This window comes from Perognathus longimembris, chromosome 1 (assembly GCF_023159225.1).
Source record: "Perognathus longimembris pacificus isolate PPM17 chromosome 1, ASM2315922v1, whole genome shotgun sequence".
Lineage (NCBI taxonomy): Eukaryota > Metazoa > Chordata > Mammalia > Rodentia > Heteromyidae > Perognathus > Perognathus longimembris.
Window position 1 is genome coordinate 10,674,345 of NC_063161.1, and position 21,948 is coordinate 10,696,292.

The window sequence follows — 21,948 nt, forward strand, 5'->3', positions numbered from 1 at the left end:
AACATGCATCTCTATGGAGGGAAAGGGGAGCCAGAGAAACAACCCATTTGCAAGAGAAAAACAGCCCCCGGGGCTCCCCCTTTCCTGAGCCTGCTCTTAATTTGGAGCTATTTCACAGTGGAGTTTTGGAGGGGGTGACCAGTTCAAACCGAGCTGCCTTAAGTGCTTGGCGCAAAAGCCTATGGGGACTTGCAAATCAACCTCGGAAAGAGAAATTAGTTATGTCTTGTCTCAGAACTCCCAAAGCTTGCTCCAAAATAAACACATAAGCTATGCCGGCAGGGGAAGTATGGGCCTTTTTTCTCCTTCATTTTAGAAACTCCATGTGTACATTATTTTAAATAGGCGCCAGCACACGAGGCCCTTTTAACAAGATTGGAAACAGATGGGGCCATAGGCTGTTCAGTAGCTCTCAGCAACGAACATGGAAGTGCTAAGCCATCCTGTGTCCTAGCCATCTTCGTTTTCTTGTTGCAGCTTGAGTCCAGCCAGGCCTCTCTTTCCCAGAGAGCCTGCTTCTGCTTCCTGTGTCAGGTGTGTGAGCCAGGGCAAGGAAGTATCTTCTTTCATTGCATTTCCCTGGGTTCACATTTACTTAACCCTTAGGCAGCTCGGGGGAAAGTGGACTGCACTAGTCTGGGAGCTCTGATGCTTTTGGAGTTGGAATCATGGGGTTTAACTTCCTGGTTGTAAGGCAGATTCTGGCCCTCCATGGCTCACCTCTCTCCGAAGGCTGCCAGTCACACTCAAAGTAATTGCCAAAATCCTTCGCATAGCCAAGAGGCACTTCATGGCTGGACTTCTCTGAGTCTCACTCCGACCCAACCACTGGCCTTGCTGATCCTTACAATCAAGAACAAAGACAAGTCACAAGTATTAGAACACAGAGGTGAGAATAGAAAATGGTGGGGCCAATATGGGAAACAGTATATAGTGGTTTGTCAAAAAGAAACCCTTTTTAAAGAACTACCATGTGATTGAGCAAGTCACTTCTGAGAATCTATCCAGAAGAATTGGGAGCAGGGGCTGGAATGGATCCATGTGTACCCCTGTTCAAAGTGGCATCACTCACCAGAAGAGCCAAAACCCAGATGAGCAAAACGTCGTGTACCCACACCACAGAATGTTACTCAGCCTTAAAAAAAAAAAAAAAAAAAAGACAGAAATTCTGATCCATGCAACATAACGGAACCTTGAGAATAGTAAGTGAAAAAAGCCAGGCACAAAAGGACAAATACTTATGTGATTTTACGACTATAGGGTGCCTAAGAAGAATCGAAGTTACTAAGGGCAGGAAGGAGGTAGAAGGGTGAGCTCTTGCTTAATGGACACGCTGTTGAGAATGATGGAAAGGGTCTGGAAATGGATAGCGGTGGCGTTTTGTTGAGAATGATGGAAAGGGTCTGGAAATGAATAGTGGTGACGTTTGCACGAGCCTACCAAATGCCACTAAACTGTGCACTCAAAATAGTGACAAGGGTAATAAATTTTATGTTGTTTGTATTTTCCACAATGAAAAAGGAATCAAGGAAACACAGCCTACCTCAGGGCCTTTCCTCTTGCCATTCCCTTTTCCTGGAACCACAAAGATCATGGCCTCATGGTGCCCAATTCTTTACTCAAATATCACCTCTTCAGAAATGCTCCGCTTCCCCCCTGAAATGATCCCCACTGCACACTTTTTGGCTACTCCTCAGCCACTGCACCTGCTTTGTTTTCTTCACAGTATTTAGTACTCTAGCCCTTCTAGCTTTTCAAAGTGTTCTCTATTTGGCCAGAGCTACAATAGGAACCATGAGCATTCTTTGTCTGAGTTCAAACCTGGCCTCATTTCCCTCTACTCCAGTGGCAGGAAGTGACAGGTCATCTTCTCAGGGGTCAGGGTTGTCCCTTGATTGTGCTGATGGGTCAGAAGACTCCAAGAGACAGTTCTGAAACAAGAAGGCGAAGTCCACCCTGTGGGTAGCCATGACGATGGAAAAGGAAAGCTACTGAAGGCCTTTTGCCTTTCTACAACCTGGAAAATGATTTTTTTTGGACTTCTAAAATGGAAAAGTAAATAAATAAATAAAGACAAGATAGGGCATTTGGATTTCTTTTTTTTGGCCAGTCCTGGGGCTTGGACTCAGGGCCTGAGCACTGTCCCTGGCTTCTTTTTGCTCAAGGCTAGCACTCTGCCACTTGAGCCACAGCGCCCCTTCTGGCCATTTTCTGTATATGTGGTGCTGAGGAATTGAACCCAGGGCCTCATGTATACGAGGCAAGCACTCTTGCCACTAGGCCATATCCCCAGCCCAGCATTTGGATTTCTTGGAGACTAAAAAGACGAAGTCTTCCTGTCTCCCGGCTCTTTTTGATGGTTGAGTAGGAAGGCGGGGCATTGTGGGAAGATGTATTCGAATGAGAACCCAGGGCATGATGGGAAGAAGAACTTCCATGAGGGGCCACATGTCATCTGCCATTAAAAAACAAATCCCCATCTATCTAACAGTTTCCCTTTCTTTCCCCAGCTCCCTTCACTCTGGTCTGCATGGGTGTCCTCCATATGGCCCAGCCCTGGCTGCGTCTTTGTCTGGTCTCACCTCAGTTGATCCTCCTTCCAAGTTTTCAGCATTCTTCTTGCAGTCTCTCTCCCGTCAGTGACCCTACCGAGCATTACCAGTGAACAATGCACTTCGCTTCCACATCCCAACCTCGCATCACCCAGAGCTAGCCATCCTTCAGGAGAGCTATGTGGGATTTCTCACCCGCTTTCCTGAACATTCTGCAGAGTAGCGTCTGAACACCTGGAACCCACCTCGCCAATGAGAAGCAGATGTCAGAGGGCTTCTTTGTGCAAAATGGCAGTGTACATGGTGGAATTTGCTCTACTCCTTGCAGGGGAATGGATTTGTTCTAGATCTCTCTTACCCATAGAAGTTCTGCAGATAGGAGAAGATATGACTGTGAGTTAAACCACACACTTTGTTAACCACAAGTCACTGTGGTTGACTGATATATACATACATATATATATATATATATATACATACATACACACACACACACACACACACACACACACACACACATCCAATGCGGTGAGCTCCACCTCATCTTGAATATTCCATTACTTGAACGTTTAGGAATGTAGGCATTCTCGTTTTCATTTTTCCTGCGTTTTTGTATTTATTTTATTTTTACACATTTCTCTCTCCCCCAATTGCTGCCCCCTGCACACATTCAACATTCATTTGTACGTGTTTTCTCCCCCACTCTCCCTCCTCACACCACACTCGGATATGATGGTTTCCTGGTAGACCTTTGCATCACCCTCAATTAGATGGGTGTGGGCATGGCAGGCAGGCTGTTTGTCTGGGCAGCCCCCTGGACCCAGTGACCCCCGCCTTCCTTCAGATGCCAGGTCCTGCTCCTGGGTGAAATTGGCTCCTCTGGCTGAGTGAGCTGCTGAGTGGGCCTGCAGGCTTTCAAAGCCTCTTTTGTCTGGAAGGTGAGTCTGAGCTGGTGGAAAAGCGCTCAAGTTGAGGAAGTCACAGAGCCCCCCAGGCTCTGGAAGCTAAAAATATAGCCAGCAGTGGGAAATAGACCTGAAGCAGTGCTGCCGACCATAGGCCTTGGGCAGCCTGCCAGCAGGAAGGAAGGAGAGAGGGGGCAGGCCCTGGGGCTTTGCGGATGTGCAGGAATGTGTAAGCCAAGGGCCACGACAGGCCACAAGCAATGCCAGAGGCCATGGGAGACCCCCGTAGCTGACCAAGTTGTATGCATTAGAACAGAGGTTACCTCAGATGACTCTAGCTAGTGGCCCTGTCTGAAGGGTGTCAGGGTTTGGGTCTCGGCTGACATAATCGCCAGAGTGGAATTTGGGGCCAAGTCACTTTGCCTTTCAGAGTCTCACTTCTGAGATCTGCCCAATTGGCCTTTGTGCGTCCCGTGGTATTTATGGAGCTTCGGCTGCTGCCCAGCAGTCGTTGTCCGGGGTGCCAGGTTCACCGTGTCTGCAGTACAAAGCGAATCTGTTCTAGTGGGAGAGGGAGACCATTAATTGAGATGGATGCGTGTATTTACGGGGAGGGGAAAGTTGTAGGAAACGTTGAAGGGAGGAGATGGGGCTTGGAGTACGGCAGGGCAGGCGCTTTGCAGGGAAGGCACCTCTGGGAGAGCCCCTGAGCAGAAGTGTGAGTAGGTTGAGGGATGATGAAACACTGGAGCTACCCTGGTGATGACTGACAGTCACCGGAAGTATGGCAACCAGGAATGGCGGGAGCTGACATGAAGAAAGTCATTTGAGACTGTCACACGGGACCTTATGTGCCCTCTCCCGTTTTCTATATTTAGCATTTACTATTTAACTGTTTATCTGCTCAGTGAATCTCTTTGGCTTTGAGAGAACTTACAAAGAGGAGAAGGTCGCAGGACATGCAGAATGCTGCTTTGCTTACGTGGAATACCGCCCACAGGATCAGCCCTGATGTAAATCTATTAGTCTGCTAAGGCTTAGGGTGGAGTCTTTTTTTTTTTGTTTTCTTTTTGCCAGTCCTAGGGCTTGAACTCAGGGCCTGAGTACTGTCCCTACCTTTGTCTTTACTCAAGGCTAGCACTCTACCAACGTGAGCCACAGCGCCACTTCTGACCTTTTCTATACATGTGGTGCCATATTCCCAGCTCCTAGGGTGGAATCTTTATGATAACTTGCTAGAGAACTCAGGAAGGCTCTCATCCTACCTTGACATTCGCCACCATGCCCGCTTCCACCGGTCCAGGTCCCTAAGGTAGCTGGAAACACAAGGATAGGTGCAAGCAAGAATCAAATCCCATTTTGTGCTAGCTAGTCTAGACTCACTGCCTGCTTTGCAAGCTTCTCAGTGGACAGCTGGGCTGAGTCCCTCGGGCCTCAGCCCTAAGCCAGGAGGCCTTCTAACCCTCCCTTCAAGCTACATCCCATTGTGAATGCTGCTTTCTAGCTAGACCACTGCTGTTATCAGTCCCAGAGCACAGCAAGCTCAATCATGAAAGGAGAGAGCAGGACATCCGGGCTTCCTGGGAACCAGAGGCTCATGGGAATTGGAGTTTACTGCTAATAAAGCAATGGAATGGAAGAGAGAACCTCAGCAAGAAAAGGCAGAGGCTGTGTCCAGTGCATTTAAGGAGCTGTAAAGCAGCAGGCAAGTTAACACGATGACCATCCCAGCCCACAGACACTCGGCTGCAGAATGTTCACACCAGAGCACACGCTGCAGCTGCCCTGTCCACTTGCAGATAGGGCGTCAGGGCCTGAGTTAGGAGATGGCGATTCCTGTCTGTGAGGTGCAGTCAGGAAAGCCACAGGAGGGGAGGCATTCCAGTATGAAATGTCCTAGAAGCTGTGAAGCTCTCACTCCCAAGACTGCCGTGTCTGTCCACCTCTATCTCGCTTGCAAAATAGGAGTGTCTGAGGCCGCATGCAAGGACACACTCTCAGGGTATCTGTGGGTACAGTCTGCCCCAGATATGTCTTCACCAATGGGCAGGGATTTCTAGTATCTTATCGGTCACCCTTGGATTCCAGACTGATCTGCCTGCCAGCATCTCGCCTTTCTCAGGAACTCTGGACAACATCTCTTTGTGTCGAAAGCCTCCTTCAGGCTTCACGGTCAAGGCTGATAACTGTTACCTTCACATTCCCACACATTCTTGGTTTCTTGTGTACATTCCAGCCAGTCATCCAATTCCAAGCCTCAATTTCAGTTTCTTTCCCATTGATCTGTCAGCCTAATAACATCCTTCAGCGTAGTATGGGCAAGGAAGGATAGTAATCACCCATTTTCCACGCTGTCATCGACATCATTATCATCGCAAACACAGCCAACTAGCCATGAATTCCCTCTGCTTTCCGTAATATTATCTGCTTGGCATAACATATTTTCTAGTGCTTGTGAATGTGGCCAAAGGCCCTGCAGGAAAGAGAATGTTTTCCGTGTGTGTGTGTGTGTGTGTGTGTGTGTGTACAAGTGCACGTGCATGCACATGCATATATGTGCTCTTGGAACTGGATATAAGCTAACTTAAAAACAGTTCCTTATTATATCTCCTTCTGATCCAGGGGTCTATAGAAGAGATTTCCTTAGGAAATGAGATTCAAATCATGTCTATAACAGAGCCTAAGAGTGCTGCATACATGTTTGTTCTTGGAAATCAAATCCTCCTCCTCCTCCTCCTCCTCCTCCTCCTCCTCTTCCTCTTCCTCCTCTTCCTCCTCTTCCTCCTCCTCCTCTTCCTCTTCCTCCTTCTTCTCCTTCTCCCCTTTCTCCCCCTTCTCCTCCTTCTCCTCTCCCTCTTCCCTCTCCTTCCCCTCCTCCCCTCCTCTGCAGCCTTCACTGTTTAGCTCTGCAAAGATATCTATCCCCTAATACCTAGGACCTGTAAAAGATTACTCAGGAGAGACTTGGCAGATCTGATTACAGTCCTGGACCCAAGGCAGGGAGCGCCTTGGAGAATATCTTTTGGTTCAGTGTAACTACACCAGCCCTTAAAAAGAGAATGTGCACATGACCAATATAGGAGAATGGGAAATTAAAAAAAAAAATCTCAGAAGTGCCATTAGGAGTTTGAAGCTGGAGTGTGTGGCAGACAGCATGGCAAGGAGAACAGTCCCGAGAAGCTCGGCGTCATGGAAGTTGGCACCTCGGGCTGCAGCTGCAAAGCACAGAGTTCAGCCAACAGCCTGAGTCGACCTGGAAGCAGGCTGTCTCCAGAGCCACCTAGCATGTCAAATCCCCATTGTCTGACATCTTTACTTTGGCCTTGTGTAACAAACAGCAAAATCAGCTGAGCTTACCTAGACTTCTGACCTTCAGAACTGTGAGATACTGTGTGTGTGTGTTGTCTGAAGCCGCTAGGTCTGTGGCAGTTTGTTAAGCTGCAAGAAAAGAAATGTGTCAGAGGATTACAATATACAGACAGCATACACACACACACACACACACACACACACACACACAGTTTTTCATTAAAAACTGGGAAGGAAACTGGTAAGCTACAGAATGAGAGATTATTGCAAATAAATATGTTCAGTATAAATGTGTATCTAGTATGTGTTTCAACATACTTCTTACAAAGCCATAAGATAAATAAACCCAAATAAATACACCATCAATAAAGTTTCTGTAAATTTTTTCATTGGTGCCTGAGAACGCGCTTGGCGTCTTGATTTCTCTTCAAGTTCACTACCATTTTCTTCAGTGCTGAATTTGTTTTTAGCAAATTTTCTACTTCAGATATTCTCGATTTTTACCTCTGGAAGTTCCATTTTTTATATGTTAAATATGTTTTTCCTCTTCTTATCATGTTTCTCGCTACATTCTTTTTTAAAATTTTGCTCTTTAAAATTTGTCTTTAAGTAGTTGTACAAGAGCTGCCATTCAACCAAGTAGCTTATGAATACACTGAATCTTGCTCAATATCACCCCTTTTATCATTCAACCCATCCCTCTCAGGCCCACCCCTTCTCTTGATTTTCTTAATTTTGTAGGCTATGCATTGAGTTTTATGACTGCACGTTCCCCCTTCCCGATCTTCCCTGTTCTTGAGTCTATGAAATACTTCTGTAATAATTGTTTTACATTCCATCCATTTGATTTCCAGTATCTCTCATTTATGCCTCTGTTCCTGTTGATGGACAGATCTCATTTGGGGTTATATTTTTCTGCTTCCTTCCATCTCTAGTAATTTATGACCAAATGGTATAACCCTTTCATAATGAGTATCGTTTGTGGAATGCTGGATTTTGTTGTATTCCTTTAAAGAGTGATATATTTAATTCTACTGTGCAATTATTTGGAGTGAGGTTGGTCCATGCAAGACTTGCTTTCAAGCTTTTCTTGGGCTAGACAGAATGAGACATCATTCTAGTTTGCCTGGGACTAAGGAAGTTCTGAAGACCTGGGATTTCCAGGGACTGAGGGGCTTCCGAGATTTTGTTCTGAAGCTGGGAAAACATCCACCGCAAAACAGGACAAATTTGTCATCCTAGTTTGAGAGCATGCTTTAGTCCAGGAATGACTGATTTCTACTACTGAGTGTTGAGCCTCAGCCCCCATTCAGACTCTAGTAGGTGAGAACGCAAGCGTTCCCCATCCTTGTATGGGTTCCATAGATTGAGAAGACGATCTTTTTTTTTTTTTTTATGGTTTTTCCCTTGCCTTGAGAAATTCCTTTCCATGCATGGTCGGCTCCGTCTTTGCAGAGTTCTTTTTCCCCTTCAGACCCATCTTTTCTTACACTCTGTAAATTCCAGCCACCGTGGCTCCCCTGGACTTCAATCCTGTATCTTCACTTCAGCAAGACAAATGTGTTCTGCATGTATTCTCCCACGCTGCTACTCCTGGAAACTGCCTCCAGGCAGTAAGCTCGGATAATCACAGGGGTAATTTCACTTGCTTCCTTTCTGCAGGAATGGCAGCCCTGAAGTGCCTGTGGTGTAATAGCTGAAAGCGGATACCTACTGGATTTTGGTCTGGTTTCCTCCTAGTTTAAGATGAGACTATAAATATAGCCCCTAGGACTTCATTGTAGCCATGAACAGAAGTTCTTGCTCCATAGTCTACATCCTGATTTCAAAGAAAAATGACATAAATACTTGAAAGGGTTGCTGTTTTTCTGGCTATGACATTTTTATGCTTTCGGAGAAAGCATAAAATTTCGGAGAAATAATCACAACAGCTCTTTACAGAGACTTACTATATGAGTTATTGTCATAAAATCTGTAAAGATAGATATTCATGATATCATCATCTCTAAGGAATATCACAACTGAGATTCTGAGCTGTTAGTAACTTGAACAGCTGAGGGTGGTCTTTCTGAGAGTGCACTTATGTGTACCACAGTGCCTAATGTGTAGTTTAAAGAAAACATCTCAAGGACATAATTGATCTTATCAGAAGCAATTGGAAGCAGGGCACTGGTGGTTTATTAGCCTATAATCCTAGCTTCTAAGGATGCTAACATGTGAGAATCACGGTTCAAAGCCAAACTGAGCAGAAAGGTCTGTGAGACTCTTATCTCTAATTAATCACCAAAAAGTCAGAAGTAGAGGTATTGCTCAAATGACAGAGCACCAAATTTGAATGAAGAAGCTAAGGGACAGCCACCGAGTTCAAATCCCAGTGCTGGCATTCACACAAAGAAAGGCAATTGGAGCCAAATGATTTTGAAGTTGAAGGTCACTCATGCAACAAATTCAAGTGTTTCTGATAATGCTGTTTTATAATACAGCAGAATTATTATTCTCTGTGTGTAGAATCAGAGAAAATGAGAGGGAGAAGGAAGAAGAGAGAGAAAGGGAGAGAAAGGCAGAAAGAGAAAGAGAACAGAAGGAAGGAAAGAAGGAAGGAAAGAAGGAAGGTAGGGAGAGAGAAAAAAGAAGGAAAGGAAGGAAGGAGGGAAGGAGGAAGGGAGAGAGAGAAAGCAAGCAAGCAAACAAGCAAGTATGCAGGGCAGGCCAGGATATTTAATTGTCCATGCACATGAATTTGGTGAGGTAGATAAAAGAGCCAGACCTGACCACATTGACCTTTGGTGAGCTCTGAGGACTTTGCATATAATACTGAAATTACATTCATTTCCTAATGGATTATTACCATTGTTATTATATTCATTTCCAGGAGCTGCCACAACAAATACCCATAAACTAGCTGGCTTAAAAGAAGAGACAGCTTCCTGCCAGGGGTCTGGAGGTCAGCAACCCTATGTCAAGACTGTAACAGGGTCACATGGCCCTCTGAGGGCCTAAGGGCTCCTGTGGAGACTCCACTCCATTCTCTACCCCCATCTTCACGCGCCCTTCTGCCCGTTCTTTCTGTTGGTTTTCCCTTCTCTTCTTTCCTAAGAGCTTGCCGCTGGAGTTAGGCCTCTTAAATTTCGTCTGCTAAAATCTTCCTTTAGAAAGGTCCCCTGAAGTATATCGGGGGCTACCGTTCGACCCACTGGCTTTTCCAGGACAGCAGAGCCTCTTTCAAGATCAGTGCTCCTCAGGATTCTACCAAGAGGACCAGGTAGCCATCTTGACGAAATGACTTGGGGATGTCTGTGGATCGTGTCTCTGGATGCTGACACGTTTGGAAAAGAAAACTCTATGCGGGCAACAGCATGCTGTGCTTGCTACCCTGCCACTCAAGTGTTCACTTCCTGGGATGATTCAGAAACCATCGCTTGGAAAGAACTCTGTTTTGTTTTTTCTTTGCCAATCCTGGGCCTTGGACTCAGGGCCTGAGCCCTGTCCCTGGCTTCTTTTTGCTCAAGGCTAGCACTCTACCACTTGAGCCACAGCACCCCTTCTGGCCGTTTTCTATATATGTGGTGCTGGGGAATCGAACCCAGGGCTACATGTATATGAGTCAAACACTCTTGCCACTAGGCCATATCCCCAGCCCATCGGCAAGAACTCTGGATGAGATGAAACTCTCACTTGTGTAGCCGAGTCTGAGTGTGCCCCTGCTGCCCAGATCTCGCATTCCCTTTGGGTAGCAACACAGACTCTGGCTCCAGTTCTAAATAGGACAGTCTTATCTTCCAAGCTTCTAGTTCATTCCCTTCCTCCATAGATCTCTCTCTGGTTGGGCAAGTTTCTTCCAACGTCTTTTCTCTGCCACACACAGCAACATTTCCCCCCGCTTAATTCCCCTTTGTAATCTTGCCAGTTAAGTATGTTGGACATGATGGGACTGAATTTAGAAGGTATTAGACCTAATAACCAAGTCATTACCATGACTTGCCAGCCTGGGCTCATTAACAGTGGGCCTTTCCTTTTCACCTTGCCATGGCATAATGAGGTTATTAATTAAGCGCGAGAGGCAGAAGTGTTCTGGCTTTCCTTTAGTGCCATCTGGAGAGAAGGAGAGGTCTTTGGTCCTAATTCTTGTGATATGATCCTGGGGTGAGGTGGGTGCTTAAATGGACATGAGGTTGTTGGGGTCAGCTGCACCTTTAAGAGGCCACAGCTGACCTCAGCCTGTCCCTCCCCTTCCTGTCTTTAACCGGAAGAGAAGGAAGTCTGACATCACTTAAGGGACAGCTCCTTGGGACCAATCAGGGGCCCCTCTCTTGTGCCCGCCTTTGGGGTATATCTGGGAGGTTCCTCATTTGAATAAACAGAAGCCCTAGAGGCTTTCTCCAGGTGCCCACGTGTCCGTGTCATTCTTGGCGGCTTTGGGGCACCGTGACCACATGCCACCGAGGCTACCCTTGGCCATCGCTCCCGTGAGAGCGATAAAGGGCCACCCAGGAAGGGGCGGACAAGCCCCTTCCCCCCCCCCCCAAGCGAGGGGAAGTCGAGAGAGCCCACATGAGGTGATAGTTCTCTTCGATGTAAATGTGTTTTTCTCTTTTGATTTGGTGACTTTTAGGTCTTGGAAATCCCCAGTTGTTTCACTGAATGTGTCTTTCGGTGGCATGGTGGGAGTAAGGGTGTAGTAGTTCAATGTCTAGGCTGAAGACTGGCTCTGCTGCTTACTGAGCACCATTGGATGGGTTCCACTCCCTTTGCTCCCTCTCCCTTTTCTGGACAAGGGAGGAGTAAATGAATTCATACAGGTAAAATGTTTAGGCCAGTACATGGCTTAGGACAAGTATTCTGTGTATTTGAATGGTTCCGTTGATTTATTAAACTCAAAGAAATGTTTCCAATATCTACTAGGTATAAGTCTTAATGTGTCCATTAGATGATGGTATGAAAGGTCACCTCCCCAAATTTATGCGTGAAAATTCGGACCCACAGAGCCTTGGAATGTGATCTTATTTGGAGATGGGGCCCTTGAAGAGATGATCAAGTTAAAGCAAGGTCCCTGGGAGTGTCCCTGTATGATCAGTGTTCTTATACAAAATGCAACTTGACTGAGCATTAGTGGCTCACTCCTATAATCCTAGCTACTCAGAAGGCTGAGATCTGAGGATTGTGGTTCAAAGCCAGCCCAGGCAGAAAAGTCTATAGGACTCTTATCTCCAACGAACCACCAAAAAGCTAAAAGTGGAACTGTGGCTCAAGTGGTAGAGCACTAGCCTTGAGGGAACAATTTTTTAAAAGCTCAGGGATGGTACCCAAGCCTTCAGTTTAAGCTAAGACTGGCATGCGTGTGCAAACACACGCGTGCACACACACACATACACACAAGAGGTGGGAAGGAGGAAGACTTGGTCTGTAGAGACAGTCATAAGGGAAGACAATGTGATGAGGCACAGGACACAGGGAAAAGATGATTATCTTACAAACCAGCAACGGTGCTTTCCTTCACAGCCCTCAGAAGAATCCACCTGAACCTGAACCTTGACTTTGAACTTGCAACCTCTAGAACTGTGCATAGATTCTGCACAGTGGTTTAAGCCACCCAGTGGTGTACTTCATTACAGCAGCCCTAGAAAACGAATGGTAATAGCCACAAATCCCTGCCCCTGGGCACCACTGAACCATAGGACTCTGGTTGCAAACCACAGAAACTCCTAATGCTTGCTTAAGCAAATGAGTAAGCAAAAATGTGAACTCATAAAATCCAAAGACAGGATTGTACCAGGTACATAAACAGGAAGAAAATGCTTCATCTCTTTCTATCTCCTTATCTTCCCCTATTTTTTCTCTTTCTCCCTCCCCCTCTTTTTCTTTTTCTTGTTAATCTTTTGTTTCTCCTTGTCCTCCTCCATTTTCCCCTATCAGAAGCAGGGCACTAGTGGTTCAGCCTATAATCCTAGCTACTCATAAAGCAAAGATATAAGGATCACAATTTGGAGCCAGCCCAGGCAGAAAAGCCTGTGAGATTCTTTATCTCCAGTTAACCAGCAAAAAGTCCTAAGTAGAGGACTTGCCCAAATAATAGAATGCCAGCCTTGAGTGAAAAAGCTAAAAGACAGTGCCCAGGACTCAAGTTCAAATCCTAATACGAGCACACACACGTGCACATGCACGCACGCGCACACACATACACACACACATAATGGCAATTGGTTGTCTTCTATGCTGCCCTAACAAAGGTAGCAGAAAATACGGTCCCAAGCAGCATCCAAGTTTGTGCAGTGAAGACACAACCACCTAGAGAGAAATCTCCTGGATCATGCTGCAGTTTCCAATTCTCAGGGTGGAGAATCTTATTCCTCTACCCTGAGTCAATTGCCTACCCATCAGAAAGGCATTCTATCAATGCACAGACATGGTGCTTCTGCTGTAACCATGTGCGTGGAGCAAGGAAAGGGGCCATTACCAAAAAGGTACAGTGCTCACAAATAACTGAGTCATGATGCCATACCACTGCATTGCTGAAGAACCCCAATGAGCAATGGTCTCTTGAAGGATATTTGGCATCTTCTAGTCACCTTCCAGGAGGCAAAAGCAAGTAGTGGTTATAAGCATGGGTCCTTGAATCAGATTCGTGGGTCTCCCAGGTTTGCCTTTAATTAATTGTGTGATTGTGACTATGTCACTGTGCCTCTGTGCACCTAGCCCCATCACCTTTTGAAAAGGGAGAGGAAAATGGCACTTGAGGTAGGGTTGGGATGTGAATGTGGTACATAGAGGAACCCAATCCATGTCAGAAGTTGTAACACTGTAGTTGATAAATTCCTTTTTGCCTTGCTTTTCCCCTTCAGGCAGAATTCTCAGAGTTGAACCTGGCATCCTACGTGAGCGGGGGCTGCATGGTAGACATGCAGGTCGTGAGGAATGGGACCAAAGTGGTGAGGTAAGAGAGACTGAGCTATGGACAATCTTCTGTGCAAATGACTACATGTGGACAGCCCTGGTGTATTGGCACACCACACTGGGACCCAAACCAGGCCAAACGAAAGCCCTCATGAAACTTTGTTTTTTAGTACTGAGATTTGAACTTGGGGACATGAGCATATTAGTCAGGTTGCATGTCCATTTTGTGATTTAGTTACTTTTCAGATAGTCACTTTTTAAAAAAAGTTTTTGATCCAGGACCAGCTCTGAATTGCAATCCTCTGAACTATGTGTCTCTTGATACTGGCACAGGCATAAACTACCATGCCTGGCTTATTTGCTGAGATGGAATTGTATTAGCTCTTTGCCCTGGCTAGCCTCAAACCACAATCATTCTGATTTCCGCTTTTCCCAGTTAGCTGGGATTACAGCTAGGCACAACTCCTGAACCCTTTTGTTGGGATGATCAGATTCGAGTTGTGCCGGAGCTGCTGAGCCAGTGGGAAGAGTGCCTAGAGTTGTTGATGGTCTTCTTTCTCGTGGAGAGAATGGCCTCCTGAGAATGAAGCCAAGGTAGAGAGAAGCATCGTGAAGACAGAGACCAAGTGATAAAGATTTGATGTTACTCTGGTTCTGGATCCACTTGAGCCCCTTCCCCTCACCCCCCCCCCCCAATCCCTTTAGTTTAAGCCAGCTTGAATTGCACATATAACATTTTTATTTATTGAACAAACGCCTTTTGTAGCCTTGTCTTATGAGCTAGGTGCTATTCCAAGCACTTGACATATATTATTAGTTCATCAGCCTTTCAGCAACCCCAGAAGGCGTGCCTGTGAGCTAAGAGGTGGAAATAGCAAGAGTTTAGGTAACACGAGTCAGATGTCCAGCCAGCAAGTGGCAGACTTGGGGTTCCAGACCTCAGCCAGTCTGGCTCTGGCCCCTGTGTGTGGCACCCCTGCCCTACACCATGCGTCCTTCAGCTGTGAAGAGACACACAGATCCTAACTGCCCTTCTGTGAGTGGTAACAACACGTTGTAAGACAAAGCTGGTTCATCGTGTGGCCTATGCTTGGAGAGCTGTGCTGTCTGTCGAATATGATCTTTGCCCAATGTTAACAGTCACATGTCCTAGCAACACGGGGGGGGGGGGTAGCATTAGAGGCCAGTTGTGGAGTCCAGCCTTGGGAGCAGCCCACCTGGGTGGGCACCTCAAATCTGCCACACTCAGAGAAGCCATGTCATGGTGGGTAGCCCGTACCGCTAATGTTAGTGACAATAGCCCTTCCTCCTAGGGTCACAGCACCGAGTAACAAGTTAACATATGCAAATTGTCTTCAACAGTGTCTCTAGACCAGGGTGATCGCTAAATGAAGTGCTAATCACCCTTATTACTGCCCTGTGTATGAAGGGAGACACTGAGTCACATCACTGAGTTGCAGCTGGGACTGTTCAATTGCTTGCAGCAAACCTGACTTTGAGAAAACCAAAGCAGGTTGGCTACACCTAGGAGCTATGAGGCCAGTGAATATCCAGGTGTTTCTAACTCCTCCAGTCTCTCTCTCTCTCTCTCTCTCTCTCTCTCTCTCTCTCTCTCTCTCTTTCTCTCTCTCTGCCTTGTGGTGTTTGGTCCTTTTGCCTCTACTGGGCTGGTGTGAGCAGACCCTGAGTTTCTGTACAGAATCCAGCAGGAGGTAGAGATCTGTATTACTCAGCCCTCTGGCACCGTGGCAAAACACCTGAGTGTAATCAGCTTACAAAGAGGGATGGTTTATGGGAATACAGTTGTAGATGTGTCCTCCCATGGTTGCTTGGCCTTGTTGCCTTGGGCCTGAGGGGAACCTGCGCATCTCATGTTGCCTGGGAAGCAAAGGAAGTGCCGAGGTCCCAATATTTCTGGCAATGGCACATGCCCAATGACCCAATTTTTCTTTTCCAGGCCCCCCATCCACTAAAAATCCCACTGCCTCCCAATATGGTCACAGGCTAAGGACCAAGTCTTTAACATATGGCTTTCAACATTTAAGATCCTGCACGGGGAGGGGTGGAGACTGTGTCTGGAGTCATCGAGGCCCAGAAGGGCTGTGCTGCTGTCACTTGGAAATCTGTAGCTCAGACCTGAGCCTCTGCTTCTTTATAAAGGGTGGCAATATAATTTGCATAGATTTTTTTTTGTTGAAACAATTTTTCATTGTTCTAAATGGTGATGTACAGAGGGGTTACAGTTGTGTAAGTCAGGTAACGAGTACATCTCTTTGGGGATAATGTCACCCCTTCCTCGCTGTCTCTCCCAGTTTTTCCCTCCCACCCACAAGTTGTACAGTTCATTTTCAACATAGCATCTAGCATCACCGCTGCATTTGTTCACCTTTGTCTCTCCATTTCTGTGCCCCCCTCACTCTCCAAAGACAGCTAAATGAACAAACAAGGCGAAAAGAAAAGAAAAACAACAACAAAGGAAAAAACTTCTTGATTCCATTTTGCATAGTTGTTTTTAAGGGACCATCTGAACAGTTTTTCCATTTATGCCACAGTTCTTTGTTAAGGGCCTAGGAAATGTTCCAAGCACCATTTTTCAAATTGGAAATTGTTTCACACAGAGGCCAGACAAGAGACAGAATGCACCCCTAAATGGTTTAAATAAGGAGACGTTCATGAAGGAGCCAATTGTAAAGAAATGTGTAGGACTAAGAGAACAAGGGCACCCACAACCTAATAAGAGCAGGAACGCACAGTCACCTCTGAGATTTAAAGGACAACATGGAAAAATAGAATTACAAACTGAGTATACCTAATCCAAAAATCCAGAGTCTGAAATGCCCCAAAATTCAAAACATGTAGAGCACTGAGACGACTTTATAAATGGAAACGTTCATGCCATGGGATACATGAAATTATGGAGAAGATATTGTATGTAACCACCTTCAGGCTGTTTGTATAATGAGGATATGCAACACAAATGAAGTTTGTGTTTAGACTTGCATCCCACCTCCAAGGTAGCTCGTGTGTGTGTGTGTGTGTGTGTGTGTGTGTGTGTGTGTGCAAATATTCCCCCAAATTGAAATGCACATCATTCTTGGTCCCAAGCACTAGGCCTAAAGGTTCCTCAACTTGTCCTAGCATTAATCTAGTAGGTTTAATGTAGACTTGAACAGCTAAGGCAGGACTCAGCTCCCCCCCAAATCCATGGAACCCAAGACAGTGAGCACCAGGAATAGACAGCATCCCCTGCTCTGCCCTCCACTCTCCTGCTGGGATCTCACTTTGGCCACGAGAAGTCACTCAACTGGAGAGCTGGGATGGTGCTGCGCTCAGGTATCAGCCTTCTGCCTCCAGGCGGGGAGGCACAAACGAAGAATAACTCAGGAAATCATCTGTGAGAAAATACACCACGTCCCTGCTGCCGAGGTCAGAGGCTGGACACGCTTTGTCACTGCTAAAGCATCGCAGGCAGCTGATCAGGTCAGCATCCGAGCAATTAAGTTGTTAGCCCTCCATCCTCTACTTTCTGTCCAACACCCACGCCAGAGTGGGGCTGCCCAGCCAGGACGGGGTGTTTGAGAGCAATCCAGATGCCCAGGTTCTCAGAAAAGTGGCAGAGAACAGAGCCAGAGCATGGTGAAGTTCATGCTTTGTTGGATGGCTGTGGCCATTCTGGGCTCAGACTCAAGCCTGGCTCCACCACCATGGAGAGTGATTAAAAAAAAAAAAGAAAAAGAAAAAGCAGGGGGCAGGGGGCTGCGCAGCCATGTCCCTCCAGACAGATGAGAAGGAAACAAGAGCGGGAGAAACCAAGAATGAAAACACCCAAGAAGGCACACGCTAATGAGGCCCTGATCTCATTACGCAAGCCGGCTCTCCGTTTCCAACATTAGGCAACACTAAATTACAGGCAGCCGCTCAAACCACAAAGGCTGATAATGTGCCTCTGCTCATTAGAAGGTCAGGTCTCAGAGAGGGTTGAAGAGAGGCGAGCCAAAAAGCATCAGAGCGGCAGAGCATGGGAGCAAAGCATCTAGGCTTTCAAATCCTTTCACCCCCTCACCTACCAGCAGAGAATGGTCCAGGAAAGAGGGACAAGGAGGTGACAGTTTACAGAATCACACATTCAGTTAGAAGAGCCACTTGTAGTTTTCTGTGGGCATCCATTACATGGATGGACATGTGGCCCAGAACCAAGAGGAGGATGACTTGTTCAAATGCCCCTAGCACATTAGTCCCTCAACCTTCCAAAGTCCCTGTCCTGGGATCTCCCAAATGATTCATTCCAAACAATTCTTTTTGTGTGCTTCTATTGGAGCTTGAACTCAGGGGCAAGACACTGCCCCTTAGTTTTGTCACTCAAGGCTAGTGCTCTACCTGTTGAGCCACACCTCCGCTTCCTGCTGGGTTTTGTTTTGTTTTGTTTTCTATTTGGTGATTAGTTGGACTTGAGTTTCATAGACTTTTCTGTTCATGTGGCTTTGAGCCACGGTCCTCATGGTCTCAGCCTCCTGAGTAGCTAGGATTACAGGTATGAACCACCAACATCTCGCAAGAGTGATTAGGGTTTTGAGGTGGAGTAAGAAAGGAAGGCTACCCTGAAGTGGTGACTTAAGAAGACAGAGAAGCGAGGGCAATGGCTTCAGCGGTTATGGGGACAGTTGCTTCCCTTTTGTTCTTGGCTTTGAGTAGATCTACACCCAGGTAAGGGGGCAGCGTAGGGGCTAGAAGAAGAAAAAGGGGAAAGACGGAATCTTCATAGTTGGATATGCTCCTTGTATCCATCAAGGCTGCCATCCACACTTCCGCCTCTGTGTCCCTACCTGAAGTCAAACCCAGGCCCCCTCTTCTGTGCTCACCAAGCATCTATACCTGCCAGGTTCAAGGCACGGCTACATGGCCACCAGCTCACCTTCGGAGATCTCACAAACTACCTGGGCCTAGACCCGGTTCTGCCTTCCACTGGGGCGGTGGGGGGGGGGGGGCTGACATCTTTGATTATCCACTCCACATTTCCCACTCTTGACACCCACATCTGTAAAACGGAGAAACGTCATCTCCACTGCCTAGACATGGTTGAAGTGCATGGGGTAGGACTTGGCGCATAGTTTTTTGCACGTGCTAGTTGCTCTTTCTGAAGGGCTTCTTCAGAGAGCCCACCCTCTTCTTCTTTCCTTTCCAATTTCCTCTCAAGCGTGCTATCCTCTGGGAGGCATGCCAGGTCCTGCCAAGTACACTACAATACAGTTTCTTACCTTCAATCCTTTACCGCTTCCTTGGATGACTGAAAGCTATGAATGATATTAGACATGTAATACTAGGTAGAGATGATGTAGCTGTCGATGTAATAATAGACATATCTAAGATGCGCTATTGTGTCATTGATTTTCTTTAGAGCACCAAAGATCCAGCAGGCAGGAAAGTCTGCAGTGTGCTCTCCTTGGTCTCTGTCGGATGCTCACATCTGTGTGTCCTGGGAATGTAGGTGTGCCCAGGCTTGCCTTTCCTCAGCAGTCATGGGTTCTGATTTCATAGGCTGGTTATCTCCATCTCCCCTGGGTTGAGCCCTCCCTGATGGTCAAGCTGAAAACTATTTTCCTGGACTGTTGCCTCAGGACAAAGCCAGTGTCTTTGCTGAAGGCATTCATGACGGGCTGACTGTCCACATAAATAAGAATTCCACTACTGCTGAGTGCCAGTAGCTCACACCTATAATTCTAGCTACTAAGGAAGCTGAGCTCTGAGGATCATGGATTGTAGCCAGCCCAGGAAGGAATGTTCATGAGACTTATCTCCAATTAAGCACACAACTCACAACCCCCCCCCCCCCAAAAAATACACCCAACAACAATGGGAAATAGTGCTGTGACTCAAGTAGTAGAGCACTGAGCACTAGCCTTGAGCACAAAAGGTCAGGGACAGCACCCAGGCCCTGAGTTCAAGCCCCAGAACCAGCACAAAAGAGGGAAGGAAGGAAGGAGAGAAGGAAAGAAGAAAAGAAGGAAGGAAGGAAGGAGCCCGCAATTTTGCACAAGGAACACCTCTCTGACAAGACCCAGGCCACCCAGACAGGGACTTCCTAAGCCTACACCATTCGTAGCCTCTGGCCCCAAGATGGGACAGGCTCAGAGTCTAGCAACCAGCAGGCCCACCAGTGGGGTGGGTCATCCAGAGCAGGGCTGGAGGGGGGGGGGAGGGCCCCATCCATCTGTGTCCTGACACTGCAGGATCCCAGCGACTAGCAGAGGTGGGGCGTGGGAACGGGAAGAAAGCTGCACAAGAAAGAGACAGTGTGAGCCCGGAAGAGATGCCAGGCTCTGATTCCCTGCATCTCCAGCCAACAGCTCAGCCGGCAGGTCTGCCAACTGCCCTGGGAGAGGGGGTGCGGTGGTCCCCTGAAGAACAGCGCGGCTCCTGGTCACCCACATCACAGAATCTGGACCCGGGAGGCCACTGGCTGACATCCCAGCAGCCCCGCACACTTTCCCACATGCTCTGGCCATGCCCCGGGACGGCTCCAGCCATTCGCTGTCCGCTGTTGGAGAAGTTGCATAACATCCCTGCCATCCTTAGAGTGCTGGCCTCTTCTCATTCAAACATGATCATCTTTTACTAAACGGTGACTGACTGCCTCTCAGTTCAGGTGACTCCATTCCCCATTGAAAGACTTACAGGAACACTATTCTCACCTCACACCACTAATAGCGAGAGGGAAAGGGGGCTCAGATCCGGGGTGGGGGGTGGGGGGGTGTTCCTGCGACACCATCCTTCCACCTGCTTGGCATAACCGGGTTCTAGAAAAAAGCATTAGCATTGGAGGCAAGTGGGTCTATCCAGTGACTTCCACTTGCTCGTCATGTGACTGCAGAAACAACGGCACCTACCTGACCCCCAGGTCTGTTGCCTGGAAAATGGAGACAAGGCCTCTTCTGAAGATCAAACCCAAAGCCTTTCCATGGGTGAGGCAAGCACTCTACCACAGAGCTGCCTGCCAGGCTCTGTCCTAGATCTTTGTGACCAAAAGCCACAAGCAGCTTATTTGCTTTCAATCTGTAGGTCTAGATTGGGGCAGGACTTATCTGGGCAGTTCTGCTCCTGTGGGGTTCCCTGGGCCAGTTCACTGCGCATAGGGCTTGGTTGGGCTGGGTTGGGAGGTCTAAGCAAGCAACATTCTCTATCTGGGCCTGGGGCTCCCCTGGACTGTCTTTTTCTAGCACATTCTGGCAGCCAGTGACAAGCACAGAGCAAATCTAGTTTTAAGAAGACCCCATCTCCAGTTGGAAGGAATAACAAAGAATATTGACTATACCAATACAATCTGCAGGTGATCCCTGTTGAGTTGCAAAGGGACCATTGTGTATTTCAGACACTCAGTGTCCCAGACACCTCTGTTTGTGAACTGTGGGTTCATTATTTCCAATCTTCCCTTTCTCCCTGCATGGTCATTGTAATACACTTCATTTTGTGGAGTTACATGTGAGGTTCAGAGAGGCTCTGTGTCCTGATCAATGTTGCCGCACAGCTTAGGTTTGAGAAGCTGGTACTAGTAGAGTCCCACTTTGTTTCAAGTGGTTGGGTGAAGTGGGACACACCTGGAATCCTAGCTACTCAGGAGGACCACAGTTCAATACTAGCTTGGGATCAAGGTTCATACATCCTCATCTCAACCAACATAATGTTGGAAATGGTGGTTCTCATCTGCCATACCAGCTATGCAGAAAGCCAGAATACTCCAGTGGCATACCAGGTTGGCCCAAGCATAAATGTGTGACCCTATTAGAAAACAAAAGGGCAAAAGTGGCTGAAGTCATGGCTTAGGTGGTAAAGCACCTGCCCAGCAAGTGTGAAGTCCTAAATTCAGTCTAGTACTGTGAAGGAAAGGAAGGAAGGAAGGAAGGAAGGAAGGAAGGAAGGAAGGAAGGAAGGAAGGAAGGAAGGAAGGAAGGAAGGAAGGAAGGAAGGAAGGGAGGAAGGGAGGGAAGGAAGGAGGAAGGGAGACATATTCTGACAACTACATCACACCTCCTGCTTTTTCATACTGCCAGAACAGATGTTGGGGTGTTAGGTGACAGGGCCCTGAAGCTCCCAGGCTGGGTGGTGATTGCCCAAGTCCCTGAGTCACGAGTCGGGGCTCAGGGCATATGGACGGGTTGTCACCATCTTACTGCTGCAGCCGTAGCTCTGCAGTTGGGTGATCCCAGCATTCATTCACCACATGATGGTCTGGCACCTGGCCAGCTTCCTGGAGTGAGCCGCACAGCCATCTTTTATTACCACCCTTGGTGCTGCAG

At 47.3% G+C, this 21,948-nt stretch overlaps 1 protein-coding gene across 1 annotated transcript in view; it reads left to right on the forward strand.

The window, feature by feature from the left end:
- Syn3 (synapsin III) overlaps window positions 1-21,948 on the forward strand; it is a 370,475-nt gene that overhangs the window by 64,564 nt on the left and 283,963 nt on the right. The window contains exon 4 of the mRNA XM_048356384.1: window positions 13,606-13,697. Within this exon, the coding sequence (XP_048212341.1) occupies window positions 13,606-13,697 (92 nt within the window). The remainder of the gene's footprint in view (window positions 1-13,605; window positions 13,698-21,948) is intronic.